General features: G+C 35.2%; 1 protein-coding gene across 2 annotated transcripts in view; it reads left to right on the top strand.

Moving 5' to 3' along the window:
• Positions 1-18,291, top strand: part of WDR72 (WD repeat domain 72) — a 118,298-nt gene that overhangs the window by 34,284 nt on the left and 65,723 nt on the right. For both annotated transcript variants that reach the window (XM_064456439.1, XM_064456440.1), the window contains one exon: positions 5,712-5,917. In XM_064456439.1, the coding sequence (XP_064312509.1) occupies positions 5,712-5,917 (206 nt within the window). The remainder of the gene's footprint in view (positions 1-5,711; positions 5,918-18,291) is intronic.

The raw sequence follows: 18,291 nt of genomic DNA, 5'->3' as shown, positions 1-18,291 counted from the left end.
GTCGTTTACTGTTTAGAATAGCTTAGGTGAAGTTAGGGGGAGAACAGGAGTTTTAATGCCCCTTCTTTTGGGGTGTTGTGTCTACAGCAGAAATCCTGATATGAGGACTGACTACATTGGAGAACTGCTTTTCTTGCCTACATATGTAAACCTGTGTTATATATGGTATTTCAGTAGTTTTCTTTGTATTGTTCTTCATAGCTTTCTTTAGCTGAAGGATATTCTGATGATAGTTTTCTAATGTTATTCTGAAAATGTATATTCGGAAGAATGTCAATAATGTACAGCAGTTGGACTACATGACAGAAATCTTTCAAATGCAAAAATCATTATGGAGTGTCTGCCAAGACACACTACATGCTCCTGTATACAGTGCTGTAGTCACTGGGCATCTCCATGGTTAATCTATTCCTATATGTGAAATATACTTTTTAAGATTATTAGATTTCAATAGGCTGGGTTTTGTTTGATCTGTTGCATTTCTGTTTGTTAGATTGCATTTACTTTTGTCTTTATATTTGTTGGAAATACATATGCTTACTTAATGCAATGCTTGTTCCATCTGTTTTGGGCAATTTGATATTAAAGTGGTAACACTAGCAGTTAGGAGAAATTTTTCAAGCAAAGTGCTTGACCATTGTCTTAGAGTAGGATGGTAGACTTGTAAAATTCAAACACCTTCTGGTGAAGAACGTAAAATTGTTGTTTGCCTGACTGTGCCAGCATAGAAGAAAGCAGATGGGAGTTTCTTGTCAGATGAAATAGGTATTTACGGGAAGATCTTGACAGAAAATAAACCAGCTAATATTAGAGATGATACTTGTTCTGGAAGGTGAGGGTTTCTTTTTTTGTTGTTGTTTTGGCTACTAGTAAAGAAAAGGACTTATTCTTGACCATGTACTCTTTTCAAATAAAATCAATTCTGAAACCATTTTTCCTTCACAGATCACTGTTATGTTGTAAGATTCAGCTGAGTTACTAGGTCACAGCAGCACTACAATATTGAGGATTTTCAATACTTTAGCTGTGACAGCAAACAGAAAGCACTGGAGCCTGATGATAGGTCATGTGATGTCAGCGACTATCTCGTCTTGAGGCAGAATAATATGCGTGACCTCCCCAGTAAAAATGCATCATTCAGTAAGAGCAGAACCTGCAGAACTGTGTGGACAGTGCTAACACCAAGAGACACAATTTGTAGTACTTGGTCCAGAAGAATAAGATGTTGTAACAGTCTGTAGCCAGTTACATCTTGTGGTCCAAAGCTGCCCAGGAGAGTGAAATACTCCACTCCTGTCTGTTCCTGAGACTTGGTTGCCATGGTCACAGCTTTGGAGAGATAAAGACTTTCTTTTCTTGTATATTTTGTGTGGATACTAAGGGTTTTCTAGGTAGCAGAAACACCACTGCTATGACCCCCATCTTTTCTCTTTCATCCATTGTTAATTTATGCTCACCAATCAAAAGCTTTTGGGCTCATTTGTGTTTAAAATACGTCAGGGTCGAGAGTTGTCTTTATTTCTGTCATTTTTCCTGTATTCCCATGTACAGGTTGTGTCTTCTATTACTCTTTTTAGGGTTATTTTACTTTAAAATCAGAGACAAAGTATTCTTAAAAAATAACTCTTTCTGGAACAAAAACCACCTTGCCCCAGTATTCTTTTAGCAGTTTGTAGTGGTCAAAATATTTTTGTCGCATATACATTCTTCCCCCTCTTCCCCCCCCCCCCCCCCCCCCCGCATTTGTTTCACTTAAAGATGTATTCAGGAATCACAGAATACAGATCCTTTCCTTTATTTTCTCTCTGTAACCTACTCAATTTGCAAATTAGTATTTCGGGCTCTTCAGAAATGTAAAGTCCACTGGATAAAATCAATGCTTTGTAAGACTTCATGATCACCCATGCCCTCTCATCACACTCATTTTCCTATGCACTTTATGTCCTTTTGTTGCTGTTCCAGATGTACACACAAATTTGTACATATATATATACATCTGCACATACAGAGATCCATGATTAAGAAGTATATGCAAGCAAGCCTATTTTTAAGAAAGGAACCATCTTGTAGGTGCTACTTATAAAGGATTTGAGATAGCTGTTATGAATGATATATAAATGACTTAAAGATGGAACTGTAAGCTTCTGAAATTGATTTTGTGATATCATAGCCTTCTGTCAGTAATAAACTAAGCTGGTTGTCCAGGGCACTGTTTTCTATTCAATGTTCCTGTCTATAAATGTGCGCTTTAAAAAAAAAAAAAAAAGAAAAAAACCACAAATTAAAAACTCCCCACAAACCTGTAACTATGTGAGAGGCCAAGTCGTATTTCTTGCATAGTGTGAATCCAGAATTTTTCTGGTTGATAAGAAGTTAATTTTATCTTTTCCAAACTACATGTACAAAATAGTGTACTTGATATGGCGTGATCCTGACACTGATGTTTAGAAAAGTTTGGTAGGTCGCAGAAGTGGTCAGTAACCCAACAACCTGTTCAGTTGTTTCTCAGTTTGCATCCATAAAGACTGTAAAATGTAGAAGGACATCTGTCAGCGGTTGAAAATAAAATATACATGTGTGTGTAAAATAGCAAAACTGATATTTTATATATCAGTAGTACATAAAGATTACCTGTTTATTCCATTCAGGCTATGGTCTACAAATGTGAAATGCACTGTCCCTCCCTTCTGTAACCTTTACCACTTCCAGTCTGTTTCTTTTTCTTTCAACTAGAAATTTTTTCTTCGATCAGAAGTTGAAAGCTTGACTCTGAAGCTGTTGCCAGGGAAGAAGCTCTGATCTATGGAAAATAATGCAAGTCTGTCGTGGTTTAGCCCCAGTCAGCAACGAAGCACCACGCAGCCGCTTGCTCACTTCCCCCCTGGTGGGAAGGGGGAGAGAATCGGAAGAGTAAAAGTGAGGCAACTCATGGTTTGAGATAAAGACAGCTTTTCCTTTACCTATTAAACTGCGTGTGGAAGCAAAGCAAAACAAGGAATTCATTCACTCCTTCCCATGGGCAGGCAGGTGTTCAGCCATCCCCAGGAAAGCAGGGCTCCATCACGCATAACCGTTACTTGGGAAGACAAACGCCATTACTCCAAATGTCCCCCCTTCCTCCTCCTTCCCCCAGCTTTATATACTGAGCATGATGTCATATGGTATGGAATATCCCGTTGGTCAGTTTGGGTCAGCTGTCCTGGCTATGTCCCTTCCCAGATTCTTGTGCACCTGGCAGAGCACGGGGAGATGAAAAAGCCCTTGACCAGTGTAAGTAAGTGTTACCTAGCAACAACCAAAACATCTCCACATTATCACTGCTGTTTCCAGCAAAAATCCAAAACATAGTCTCATACTAGCTACTATGAAGAAATTTAACTCTATCCCAGCTGAAACCAGGACAAAGTCTTAAATATATTCTCATTTTTACTCCTAAGTTTATATGCATATACAAGAAGATAAAAAGTCAGGCAACTCAGATCTTTATTTTTGTTTTATCCTCTTTTGCCACTGTAGTATGATAGCTTTAATTAAATGATTGTATTCTGTTATGTATGCCCAAGATTATTGCACAGAATAGGCTGGCTCTGAGGGATGACTGGTGATGACGCACTCATAGATGCATCTGGAGCTAACAAAACCCGTTTTGAATTTTTGAAGTTCTGTCTAACACTGAGAAGTGTGTACGATCAGGTCTTTGAAACTTAATACAATGCCTCCAAAATTCTTGGATTTATTACAAGTTTATTGTAACCTCTGCCTTTGTTCGTTGCCCATAAAAATAATTTAACAGGGATATTATGATAATAGTCTTCCTGAAGCACTTGAGTACTCTAGTAGTGAAGTGCACAGACAAAAGTGATACAGAAAACAAGGATGGATATATACATGTGTATACATAAAAAAATTCCCTGCATACTGGACTTGCTGCAGAAGGTAATAGAGAAAACATAGTCCTTTACACTTAATAAGGTAGAACGACTATTTCCTTTGTGACTTTTGTTCATCTCGTGCTCTGAATGATGGAGGGAGCTCTGTGAGAAAATAAGACATGCTAATAGTTTAAAAGACTACATTGCATTTATAAAGAGGCCAAAATAATATTAGCTAGGTGATTGTATTATTTAGAAACTTCTTAATTTTGCAAACTCCATAATACTCTTAAGAATGTGTGTTTACTTACATGTCTAGTGCGAATTGTGTGAGGCCTCCTTGTAGGCATCTATTAATACAGTTTTTGTGTTCCTGAAATATTTAAGTGTTTCACTGTCGGGAGCTTTGTAGCCAGTGTTGTTTTGAAGTGTTTGTAGACAGTCTAACTGTAAAGATCTTTGGGCAACCTGCTTTTGTGCCCGTAAATATTCAGTTCTGTAATGATCCCTGACACTGGATGCAAATCCTGGGAATGGATGAAGAAAATGATATACTAAAACAACCTGGGCTGATCCTTATTTTTTCAGTGCAATATTATAATAATCTATGGTATTAAATTGATTTTGTAGGGGACAAAGAATCAGTTCCATTACTTTCTTCTGTTTTGAATTCAAAGACTCTTGGCCATATAAGTAACAGAGGTGATACTACAGTGAATAGAAATAGATGGGTTTCAGAGAAATAGTTTCAGATAAAGAGATTTTATACATACACAAATACTTATACGAGATCCCTCAATCCCAGTCCAATATTTTTAGTGGGTGTTACTGATAGAGTTTGAGTGTTACACATCTTTTCCTGGTAGCAGTGGAAGGGGAAATTCATATTGTATTACTTCAGGCTGCAAAGAATTCAAACTTAAGGGAAAAAACTTTTCACGTTATAGCAGATATTTACTATGTTTAAAATCCTTAATGTCTTTTATCCCGATATTTATAGGCAACATGCCATTTTGGCAATTTCTTGTGCGTTTAATTCCTATAGGCAATGTGTAGTATATAATAGGAGCTCATTTCAAATACATTTAAGCTCAGTTTAGATAACTTTAATGCTAGTTATACATTAAGTACTATTACTAAAATTATTACTAAATAAAATTATTACTAAAATAATCTAACTGGGTATAACAGTTTTGGGTAGAACAGAATTGGATTGCCTAGAGACACATAGCTGATGAAATAGTCTCTGAAACATTGTATTCATATTCCTGACTACTAAGCTATGTCTGGTATATTCAGGTATTTAAAAAGTGTTGGAGGTAAAGATGGGTTTTAGGAATGGAAGGAAAAATTTGAGCTTTCCCTTGCTGTTTGTAACCTAGGACGCTAGAGGACAGCACTAAAATATTACATAAATGTGTTAGTGTTTACACTGTTAATGATATGGATGCTATGTGAAAAGAAAACAAACGACACTTGAACAGTTAGGGCAAGTGGTATCCTTTTGAATTTCCTTTGCTCCTTTTGAAAACTGCATCTGACTTCACACATTATACAAAATACATTAAGTTTCCTGCAGTCTGAATCTGAGGTATTTGCTGTAGTGATTTCTTTAGAAATTAAGCTTTACTGTATTAACATAGCAATGCTGTAGAATATACTTGTGTAAAATCACATTTTCAAGGTCTAGAAATGAGGGATTAGTTGGCTCATCTGTAAATGTTTCATAACTTATATGCTCACGTGAAATGTACTATGTTAATTCTATGCTACTTATGCTGAAATATGAAATAGTGTAGGTCCTTGAAAAAAATTACAGCTTCTGTTGTATTTCTCTAGGCACATTGGAAAGACATGAAACAGGTGAAACAGCAAAAGCAATTCTTACTTCCATTGAAGATTCAGAATACTTAGTGGCAGGTGCTCTACTTCCTCTACCTCAAGAGTCAAAAAGAAATAAAAATGCTGGATACAAACCCTCTAGCTGTTATAAACATGGCATGGTCTCTTACAATCTTACTCATAGAGAAAAATCTTCAGATAAGGTAAGAATAAAGAGTAGAGCATTTTTCAAGAGCAATGAGTTGTGATCCAAATTCTTTACCCTTCACCTTTCACTGATGTGTAGCCCTGTGTAAGTGGTATGGAGGTTTGGTTTTAAGTTTATAAAGCCTTGTTCCGACTGGCTCAGTTTTTATGCCTTCAACCCAGTAGATCATCTCACAAGGATTTTCTCAGAGACTTAGCACCCATAGTTAGATCTAATTTCCTTATGCCTCTGACTTAAGACCATACCTATTAGCGGTACCCTTGGAACAACTGAACCCACCAGTTCAGATGTATATGCCTTGAGAAAAAGCACATCATGGTACCTGGCCTTTCCATTATTGCTTTTCTGTGAAACCACAGATTCCTGTTGTGTTTCAATGCTAGTTTTTATTGGGTGTTTGTTTGCTGTTAATATTATCACAGAACAGAGTGCAAGCACTTTGCATTTGTATTAATGGGATTAAATTTGGCACTTTATTGGTTAAAAAGGGGATGGTGATATTTCTTGCAAGATACTGTGCTGCAAATAGGTATAACAGTCTTTAGGAGAGATTTGGCCAGGCACTGTTCTTAGCTTTATCTAAAAAATATATTTTATTTTTTTTTTACAGAAGTGATTAAACCAAATTATTGCAACTGATAGAAAAGATGTACTCTTTCTTTTTGTTTTCAAAAAAGTAATAGAAATACCATACTGAAACGAGTGTTAATGTGCTGTTAAACCTGAAAGAAAGAGTACAGAGACACTGTATAATGAGAATGAAGGTTGAAAATGCACTAGTCATTCTATTTGTTTCTGGCCTAGATAGCTCTATATTTTTATCAGCTATTTGTAGATATTTAAAAAGCCTGTGTTTACTAGAAGTAGAGCCAATCATTAAAACTGTCTCAGATTGAATACAATCTCTAATTCAATGACATAGGTATTACCCTATTCGGGTTGGGAGATAATGGTATGTGTATCTTTCTGAAAACCCTGATTGTGCTTCAGGAGTGAATATGTTCACTGAGCTCTTGATACAGGTCTATCTTAAAAATAGGGCCTCAATGTTGTTTGTTCATGTTTACCACTTTTTAATTAATGGGTTTGGAGAATTCTATTCTCTGCAATAAACTGAGGAAGTCATGTCTGCTGTTCCCCAACCCTGAATGTAGATAAAAAATATCTTCCCACAAGTATGGGAAGACAAAAAATGCTTTCCCTCAACTCACTTATGGAAACAGCCTTCAGAATGGTCTCTGGCCTTTTTCTAGCACTGGTAATAATGGCAAATTAAATACTGGATATTTCAAAATTGTCTGGTAAAGTACAGCTTAATCCAAGTCCTCATTCTTGAATTTTCTTTTCTGGTCTTTCTTTATTGTACCTACAAATTTACATATAACTTTGAGTTTATAATGACTGTTGTTTAACTCTTAATATCTATCTTTGACCTTTAACTAACCTTAGTCTGATTTCTCAAGTTCTTTTTGATCCCATTTTCTGAAAAGTCTGATTAGAGCGTAATCCTGCTGAGCATGTTGTGGGGCAGATGGTGCACTCGTTGGCCATTGACACAGAATCTGATCTCACTGTTAGTTTATTAAAAGGAATAGTTTTTTCTTGCCTTTTTAAAGAGGAACAACAGAAAAAAGTTATAGTAGTTATGTTTGGACTGTAGTTTTGGTCATACCTATTAAACTGAAAATTGCATTGATTTAGCAAGTGGCTGGAAAGAAAATGTGCAGCTCATGGTATACTGGAAAATAGTTTTTAGTAAATTTTGAAGTGTGGAGTTTAACAAGCTTTGGGGGATTATCATGATCTTAAATTGGAAGTAATATCACAATAGGTGGCAGTGGAGTTGTAATAATTTATAGTGCTTTTCTTGGAAAGACATGTATCTTGGCTGCTCTGATTTCCTCAACAAAATATTCAATTTTCTTGTTTAACTTTCTTCATTAGTTACCTTGTCCCAATGAAAACTTTTTATTGAGAGAATATTGTTGATGTCTCTTAGACTTCCCTATGACTGTCAAAATATCTCTTTTTTTAACCTTTCTGTCATTAGAGTCATGTTATTTTAGTCTAATTTCCTAACAAATGAAGTTCTGTACTTGGGAAACCACTTTCATTAATCAAAAATCTGTAATCCATTACATCGAGTGCTTCTTCCCATCTCCATCCCCGTTAGAGCAGGTTCTGTAGATTGGTGAGGGAGATGCTGGAGGCTAAATGTATATGGTGTAGCTGAACCTGGGACGAATATAACAATGGACGTCCCCTTAATGGTATTCCAGAATCCCAGTGGAGGACACACAAAAGAAGCTCTGTGGCTTTTTTTAACACTGTTTTGTTGTGCTGAAATGAAGGCTTGTTATGAAGTCTGCTGTTTTTTCTTGGGTTTTATGCAGGAAACTATTTTTTTAGTTTTTTCAAAAAGTGCTGTATTGGATTTTTTGGGTCATTGTATTTTAGCATCTTAAAAATAGTGTCCTGAAATTCAGATCCCATGAAATCCCATAAAATCAACGAGAGCTCTGTGTTCAATATTTTACACCATATTAACAGGTGTATAATGACCACAGAGATGAAACTATTGTGAAACTTTCAGGTTATCAAAAAGTTTTTAGTCTGTATGTATACAATGAGTGCTTCATTATCAATTTGCTTCTTTGGCAAATTCTGTATTGGAAATTTTACAACACATTAAATTGTTGATAACAGTTCTATTAAAAAAAAAGGTGAAACAAAAAACACAGACCGAAAAAACCCAAACAAACCCAACCAACCCTAATGCGGTCAATTTTAGCCTTTCTTTTTAAGAATTAAATGTCAGAAGATTTATGTAACAGAAAAAAATGAGGGGTAGCTATTCTGTCCTGTTGGTATTACACTTGTGAACCTTGTTTTGTACAATGAGATGAACCACATGAAGATTGCAAGTAAGATTCAGTATTTTTTCTTCAGATTTATTATTACATTGTTTTAGCATTAAGATTACATTTAAGACAAAATATCATTTGCAAAGTAATGGTCTCTTTTTACTCCATCTAAGAAGAAAGAATTTCCTCACATAGCAGTCCAGCATCAAAGCCCTTCTATCAAAACATTTGTCATCATGTAAATCACAGATACAAAAGCAAAATGCTTTGATTTCATGGTGTTTTGACCATTTTAATTCTTTTATTGTGCTGCACGTGCCAGTGGGAGTACCAATAACAGATGAGTGTGACAAATGCAGTTAACACAAGATCCATATTAATGTTGTCAAATACCCTTGATATATTTAAACAGATTTTAATTATTTTCAATGTCCAAAGACCAAAAATATATAGCTTAATAGTTCTTCAAGAAAGCTTTTCTCAATATGTGAATGTAAAACCTGTCATAAAAATGAAACTTTTATATTGGCCTTAGCCATTGACATAGGGTATTCATCAAGTCAGCAATTTGTGTGGCAAAGTGCCATTTGAATAGTGTATTGTTAGAATACTTATGGTCCACTTGACAAGGGCTCTTGCTGTAAATAGTGCAATTTGACTCCAGCTGTTAAAGAGTGGCTTTGACAGCAGCCAAATAGAATGGAGATGCTTTACTGCACTGCAGAAAAATCAATATTGGGTTCTTGCTCATAGTAATCTTTTTTTCTTTTTTTGCAGATTTATACAAGACTAGAGTTCTTATGTGAAAGTTTAAATATTGTTTTAAAAGTGGGTCTGTTTTATTTTCAGATTAATGTTGGTGATGAATGATGCTTGTGTTTAGTTAAAAAAAAAAAAAAAATGACAGTACTTTGTGGATATACATAAACGATGTGGTAACGTAGCATTATTTCAACTCTCAGCTGATGTGGGTGTGTAAGTCATATAACTAATGACAAAAAATGGTCTTTCCTTCCTCTCTGTATTTCTTCCTTTTTGTAGTGCTACTGTAGCATCCCTGTCAATTTTCTAAGCATTGGGTTTCAAAAGCAGATTTCTTTGTTGTTTTCCCTATAACAACCCCCACAGATGTTGACAATCTGTAGTGCCCTTGTCGATTTTCCTGAAGCAGTCTTGCTGGAGCTGAACAGTTTTCCAGCAGTATTCAGTGACACAAGGTTGCTATGATACCTGGCCGGTAGCAATAGGTATTGAATCACTGGTCTTAATTACAATAGACTACACACTAGATTGTGTGCTCATGGTGTTTATATGGAACTAGCTCTCATTATACCTTTAAGTCATAGCTATATTTGAAAATCGGAGTTGTGTGAAAAGCTGGTTTAAAAAAAACAAACCTAAAATGCTTCAGTGCATCACATGAAGATTTCACTGATGTGCATAAAAAGCTGGATATGTCTGGGAATTGTTTTCCTGATATTCTAGAAACCTTGCATGTTAGAAAGTTTCCTAGCTTTTCAGCTTAAATTATTTGGATATAAAGCTGTGTTTATCATTCATTGATATGTCTAGTGATTTCAATAACGTAATTAGAGCTGCTTCTGGGTAAAAATGTTGGAGGAAGAACAGCTTCTAAAATTTGTGCCATAACTGCTAAACCATGGACTACTGAATTATACTACTGAAGAGCTAGACCAGAAAAGGGAATTTTTTACTGTGTGTATAACATAAACAAGACAGATGAGGAGGGGAAAAAAGTATTTATTTACATATGAACTTTTATAGGAATGTTAGGTGTATTTATTGCTTGACATATTTATAGTCACTCAACGATTTCTTAAAATATTGTTCCTTGAGCATTAATGTATGGTGCAGAAAGTAGAGTAAAAATATCTAAGGGTTTACACAAGATCTGTAAAATTTAATTTTGCTTTATTGTTACGAGAAATAATTATGTCTAGAATAGTTAAGTACCAGTTACCATAAGGCTTGTAGATGCATTTTAAACATTTTAAATTTACATGCCTAGTATTAGTTGTTCTAAAGAAATTATTATTCACTTGTGTAGTAGCATATATATTCTGCTCTAAACGAAATATGTAAAGGCAAGATGCTTCTTAAAAAGAGGTATTTTCTTAATAGGAAAGACAAAGTTCATATTTTAATAGTTGCTTAAAACAAGAATGTACAGAAATTATAAATAATAATAGAAATACCTATTTTGTTATGTTGCTGCACAGAATAAATAAAAGACAAATGAAGACTGTAGGATAATAGCAGTTATTTGTTTTAGCGTAGTGAAGGATGCAATTTGAAAATAAAATTGTTACTGGAAGCCTGGAAAGTCACTACTAGCTAAATGTTACTGATGGAAAAATTGATAGAAAAATGGAAATAAGCTACAAGCATAAATACCAAATAATTTTATCAAATATGAAATCAGGAACGGTACCATGAACAATGGTATCTTAGACACAGCTTCCTTTTATTTCTTTCCTTTTGTGATGTTTAGAGTATTATGAGGAATTACAGATCTTGATCACTTGTATGAAGTGGATTATTAAGAACAAAGTGAAACAGAAAGTAGTAGAATATTTCTCCTTGAAGTTGGTGACCTTTGCTGCCATGGTATCTCTATTTTTTTGCTGGGACTGGTATTCAGAAGCTATATTTAGTAGTGTATTAATTAAGTGAAATGGGAAAACAAGTGAAGAAAAAAGGTAGGCATGTGTATATATTTATATCTCCTGTAATTTCAGTACTACATTTCCTGTGAAATTTCACAGTTAAGTATTTTATTAAGGAACAAAAGTAGCACCATAACTACATTGAAGCAATAACCTTAGAGTTATGAGATTAGATTGGTACCAGTTAAAAGGCATCATAATCCTGAGATATATTGGTAGCTTGGACCACATCTCAGCTTTGCTGAAAGTTACTGCAGTTTTCTGTATTGGTTCACCAAGTCAATAATTTGTTGATTTCAGTGTTTTCTTCATTAATTGCCTCAAAGAGAAATGAAAACAAAAAGCTGCCATTATGATACTGTAGCATACTTTACTCTTGCAGATGTGGATGGTAAGTAAAACAGGCTGACAGAAATCTGAGAATAAGGCTTAACTATTTCAATGCTTTGGACACAGTTTCTATATACTTCTAAAAACTTTTCGTCCTCTGTACTTATACTGAAGATGACTGACTTAAATTTTTTGTTTTCCCTGCTGAGACAACTGATTGGACCCTGTGCTAAAGCTAAAGAAGGTGCTACAGTGTCCTACTAGAAATAATTCTAAAGGTCAATATCAATGGTCTTTGTGAAGTATTTCACATTGAAGGACCATTTTCTGAAGCTAACCTAGCTGTTGCTGTCTTCCTCTTCTTTGTCATCTCCCATACCTCAGCTGTCACGCTGCAGCTACCTTCTCTGTCCTTTGAGAACTGTAGCAAAGTTTGTATTTTGTTTTTTAGGGACATATCTTTACGGCTAGAAACATACAGTTTCTATCCTACTGAAGTGCTGTTCATGATATCTTACTCTTCACTTACAATGGTTTCTTTTAGTTCTGGATGTGGAGTCATATACAGTTTGAATTTTATCTTATATTTTTCCCTTACTACTTTCTAGATGCCATGTCTTCTGTAGATCAGCCTAATTGATTTTCCTTGTAAGTGCTCTATTTCTAATAATTCTAAAATGAATTATATAATCTTTGTTGTTTTCATATACATTTTAATTTTGTCTGTTGATGTTCTTGAGAATTCTTCACCATTCATGACAGGAGGGTGGTGGAATCTTTACACTTGTGACAACCATCTTTTCTAGTAGAAACATTAGGTTCCTGGCCTCTTGTAGTTCAATTAGTATTATTTTAACAAAGGAAAGTATCAATAGGAATTCAGATCTGTGAGATTTCCCTAGGTTTCTGCCTCACACACCTATTAAAAAAAACAGCAGTGACTTTTTCAGAAATACATTGGCACCTTAAATGCAATTATAGAACCAGGACTTGCAACACCAAGTCCGTACTCTGCAAAAGAAAGGCTTATTACATGCTAGCTTACTTCTGATAACTAATTGATCTCTTGTTTCAGTTAAATAGCAGAAATAAAATACTAAGCTAAACTGTGGTTCAGTTTAAAGCAAAGCAACAACAGTGGTTACATTTCCATTCTCTTGGCATGTTTTTCTACATATTAATACTCAAACCTTAATTTGTTCTGGTGGTCAGATTTGGTTCTTGCAATACTTATGGGAAAGGATGACTAAGACAACCAGTTATGTCTGAGAATGTTTGTTTGCAGGTATTGTTTTCCTGGAGGCCTAGGTAGTTCTTCTGCCTTCTAGTAAGATTGAACAACTCTCAAGGAAAGAACAGTAAGAAATTTCTGGGTAGAGAGACTTATCTGCTGTCCTGATACATCCTAGCATCCTAAAGGATCTGAAGAAAGTCCAGCTTGTCTATTCCTCAGTTTTTACAAATGACATTTTAATATTTAAGAATTCAATCCCACAATTTTTTTTTGTTCTTCTTTAGTAGAAAGTAACTTGCTTAGGATTTGATCTAGTACTTTTTACGTAGATAAATTTTATGGGTGGGACTCTTCTAATCCAATATGGGAAATGCACTATCAGGGCAGCCCAGGGCAAATACGTTATTTCAGTTGGAGTCAGCAGCCAGCCATGGGTTGGTAACTTAATTTTTGTATACATCAATCCTTCTTAGGACAAAGCAATATTCTCATGCTTTTACCCTCCTTCTAAGGTCATGTTGGCAGTATCTCTGTGTTCAGCATTATTCTCACAGATATTTGGATGTTCATTCATCCAGTAAATTGTTCAGTATAATAATTCCTAGATCCATAAGTCAGTAGTCTGTGTTTTGTGGATTGCTGTAGCATTGTTTGTCCAGTTGATTATCTAGGAAACATGGGAGATGTTTCATCTTCTGGCTTTTCTTTCTAAGTGCTGAGTAAGGCTGGAAATGTTTTGGCTACCACCCGTTGCTGAGCCCTATATATTTCTAAAGATATGGTTAGAGAATTTACTTCTACATTCAAGATAAGTTAATATGGTCAGATATAGACAGAGTATTTGAATACAGAGTATACAAATTATTAAGGCTTCTTTTAAAAACACCTTATCCTTCCCTTCTATCTAAACTTTTCATGGTGCAGAGATGGGTCTTATTTTGAGATTGGAAGATCTCCAGTTCATTTTTATATTCTTTCTATAATAAAAATCTTAGAAGAGACTTTTTCAAAGGTATTGTGTTTGTAATTGCCTTTGTGATAGTGTGTGCCCAGACAGGTAGTGATATGAATTGTAGAGCAAAGCAAAAGTTGTCTGTATAAAGTTGTCTATATATCATATGTATTTCCTGAAATATTTTACTGAAAAACAAAATGTAGGCTTGTTTCCTGCTGTTGAAAACTAATGTGAAGAATATTCTGTATATTAGCTTCACTTACCAGTTGTTCTTTGATATCATGTTATGATTTGTCTCAGGATCACTTTTATATGTACACTTGCATTAAATACAATGAAAAATTTAAGTTCAGTATTTGTGGGGGAGAGAGGGGCAGACAGTGTAGACATGAAAACAAAATAGGAGAAACATTTAACTTTCATACTGGGTCTCTCAGTTGAGCAGTAGATGTCCTACCAATTCTCCCTGAACAATTAAAAATTTGTTGTGCCTTGTAGGTCCATCTGGCCAGCAATCTGCCTGATTGTGGTCTTCCATACATGCTAAAAAGCAGGATTTATCCAGTTGCTTATTCTATTCATCACACAGCTTGAGCTTGAAGAGTCCTTGGCTTAATTGCCTACGTTGTGCCACAGACTCATCAGGAGTGCTGCCAGAAGCTCAAAAAATACAGCCTTTTCTGTGTGGGAGATGGGATCTCAGGAGGACCTGGGCATCCTCAGTAATATAACGAGAGCTGCTGTAATGAATAATATAATAAAAGTATGTAAGGCAAGTTCAAAGCAGTTTCTTTAAGCTAGTTCATACGGGAATATTAATCATGAATTGACACCTTTGTTAGGTACTGCAATGTCCAAATGATGAAGTCTCAGGTCAAGCATAGATTGCATGTGAAAGCAAACTGGGGCAGGCTTTTTACGTGTAGTTCTTTATATGCGGGTACTGAGGTTTAAAGGGTGAATGAATAACAAAAAAAAAAGTTCTGAATGCCCCCCTCAGGAGGATCCTCTGTCCTATGTCTGAAGGTAAGGAATATGAATGACCTTGGTACAGTAACATCTTCATTCTGTATGATCCTCACCCTGTGCATAAGGCCAGCTTTGCTTTGGAGAGGGTAGGCCTGACCTGTCTGCCCACTTTGGGAGGCTATGAATACTTTTAGTGACAGAAACTGTTCATATGCTTCCTAAATTTGAAGCTTCAGAAGGTAGGCAGGGTTAGACATTGAAGCGTGCATGTGTGGATTGCCAATAGGAGCTATATTGGATTTGAAGGTGCACATGGATTTACACAGAGATGAAAGTGTAGCTGATAGTTTGCATCCTTTCTTCCTATGCAGGTTCTTTTAGAGACACTGTATGGTGTATGTTTTAGAGCTATTTCAATTATATACCTGCTGTTTGTAACTATTTTTAACTAAATGCATTTTTGTACATATCCTGGATTGTTAACCCTTTTATCTGAGCACGAAAATAAGACAGCTGTGTATTTGCAAATGACAGTGGTTTCACTGTTAGTAAGACTGTTTTGAAATGTTGGTTGAATTGGGATGCTACTAGAATGAAGGAATAAAGAATGTTCTGGGGCAGTGTTGCTATGGAACATCCATGACATCCTGCAGAAAGATGCAGATCAGAATTTTACCTCAATCCCTTGGTTTTATCCAATTTAAGAAATTTTCAGTGTTAAATCTAGTAAAGCCTGTACAACAGTTGTTACTTAAGGTTATGAACTTAACAAGGCAGGTTTGCTGATGTTATTTAGCTCAAACAAAAGACTTTTCAATGTTATTGTTGAACAATGAATTATTTTTTTATTACAAATACATAAATATGATTGCAATACCACATTTATGTCTAATTATTACCAGTTCTTCAAGCACCACCTAAGGAATTTGAAGCTCTCCTTTATGTGTTGTATGACTAAAATTTTGATGGAGTAATTTAAAGAGTAAGGGCTTTTAAGACATTTAAGATAGGGAAATTTGAAATGAAGGTCCAAGCCTTCTCTGAATGCTCTGTAGCATCTAACTGTTTTAGTATTCTTCCACTGAATAATCTGTTCTGTCGTGCTGTATGCCACTCTAATTGACTGTCATGGTAAAAGGCTATATTAAATATTTTTCTTTTAATTTTGTCTTTTAATGATTAATGCAATTAAATTAGACTTTCTAAAATCAGAATTGACTTTGCACTAGCCAGACGTGTAAGTTATATCAAGTTTTTAGTGTCATCTGTAGAAGCTACAAAAAAAACCCCAAACAAACCACAATTTCCTAGTGGATAAAGAGGTGTTGTGTTCACGGTATAGGTTTAAGATGTGCTATTTGAAATCTGAGATTTTTGTGGAACTTGCTAACAGTATTTTATGCTCATAAACCAATTTGAAGCCCCAAACACAATTTCATTTATCTCTATATTCTAAGCTTTATAGAGTCTGCAAAAGTGTCCATCTGTTCAGCTGAGATTGCTTCACATAGTGACTGGTCAGAGAGACTTAGCTGATAAAGGTCAAAGGAGCCTCTTGACCCTGTGATACTTGCCAAAGCAATTGGAGCGTAGGGACTGATATACAGTTAGATATAGCTTGCTAACGTGATCTCCACTTTAATTGGTAATGATAGCAGGAATACACAGTAAAGTCATTGCTGAAAGAAAACAAAAAGTATCCAATATAGTAATTTATTACCAGTCAGTGGGTTTCACGCAGTAGGTTGTTTTACCCCTGCAGTGGTCAGAGAAAGCAAAAAGGTACTCTAACACTTAACTGAAAATGGATGCCCTGCTGCTATCAGAGATGCATGGTGGTCAAATGATTGCCTGTGCCATTAGCTTGGTAATGTTTTCTCTATTGTAAACTCAGCTCCCCATGTTCTTCCTGTGCATCAGCTGCAGATTGAAGGCTTTCACGTTTATCTTCTATTTGTGCTGCCAATCATCAAGCTGCTGTCCACCAAGCATATTTCAAGGAGGCAATTTTTTTACTACTATCGACTACCATCTCTAGCAACCAAGGGCTCAGAGGATTTAGGAATTAATTTAATGCTTTAATTTACACTGTGCCAGCCATTTTGTGCATTGTTTATATATTTGTTTTCTGAGACAATTACAGGTTTCCTATTTTGAAAAACTATGTCTAACACCTGCAAATGTGTCCCCAAAACATAATTATTTGTTTTATGAATACAATATGTAATGCTAATAGTTTCTTTAAAAAGGTTAAAGAGAAAAAATGTCTATGTGGGTAAGGATATTTACGAAGCTATTCTGTATTTAAAAAAAAAAAAAGCAAACACAAACAAAAACCAAACACTGCTTCTTACCATCAAGGATAAAGCATGTAGAATAGAACAGAGTTGTCATTGGCAGTATAAGTTAATGTTTAAGACCTCTAGGTATGGTAGACATGCTTCAGTTAAAACATTTCCTCCAGCTCCACGAAGTACAAATGTAACAGACAGGGTAGGAGTAGCTAAATAATTCTTACAAGCAGCTGTGTGGCATGCTTATTTTTTGTGAGCCTAGAGCCAGACCAATGATGAAATGTGATACTAAGAAAGGTTAGGAGCTCTGAACTTCTATTGACGTGTCTGGCATGATCATGACACAAAAATTCTTAGCCCTCAATACATTTTCATTGGCAAACTCTACTGCCCCACCCTCCTTTATAATTTCTGTAACTGAGGTTCTTCACAGTTTTTAAAAAACAAATAATCCTATTTATTGTCAATGTTATTGATTGCCATAGAATTAATGAACAGTAAGTGATTTGAACATATAAATGTTCTTTAAAGTTTCTGTTGTCTTTACAGTGTAATTAAAGGTCAGGTTACAGCGAAGACAGATGACAAAAATAAGTGTTGTTTTCATTGAAATATGCATATTGATATTGTTGTGATATTTCAGAAATTATCATATCAAGAAACTTCTTAAAGACTATAAGATGTAGTGGTTTTAATGATTCCATATTGAGTTTTGCTTAAAAATAGTTGTTTGAAAGGATGAGGTACATATACTTTTTTCACAGGATTTCTTCATTGTATACACATGAGCAGACAGTAGGATGGTGGTATTTTACTGATTAAATTAGCAGATTACTTTATAGTAAGTATATTTAATAATGAACTAATTACTTTTTTAAAGAGGAAACCTTGCTTGTCTGGCAGTCTTTTATCATGTACTGAAGCAGGCTGTTGTATTGGGCCTGTATTAAGAGCCAGTAGTCTAATGACTGTCAAAATAGAAAAGTGTAAATCTGCCAAAAAGTCTCAGACAAATAAGAGAGAGAAAATCCCCTGC

This window comes from Phalacrocorax carbo, chromosome 7, assembly GCF_963921805.1.
Source record: "Phalacrocorax carbo chromosome 7, bPhaCar2.1, whole genome shotgun sequence".
NCBI classification, from domain to species: domain Eukaryota; kingdom Metazoa; phylum Chordata; class Aves; order Suliformes; family Phalacrocoracidae; genus Phalacrocorax; species Phalacrocorax carbo.
The sequence above is the reverse complement of the archived record's forward strand: the minus strand, read 5'-3'. Positions and strand labels throughout refer to the sequence as shown.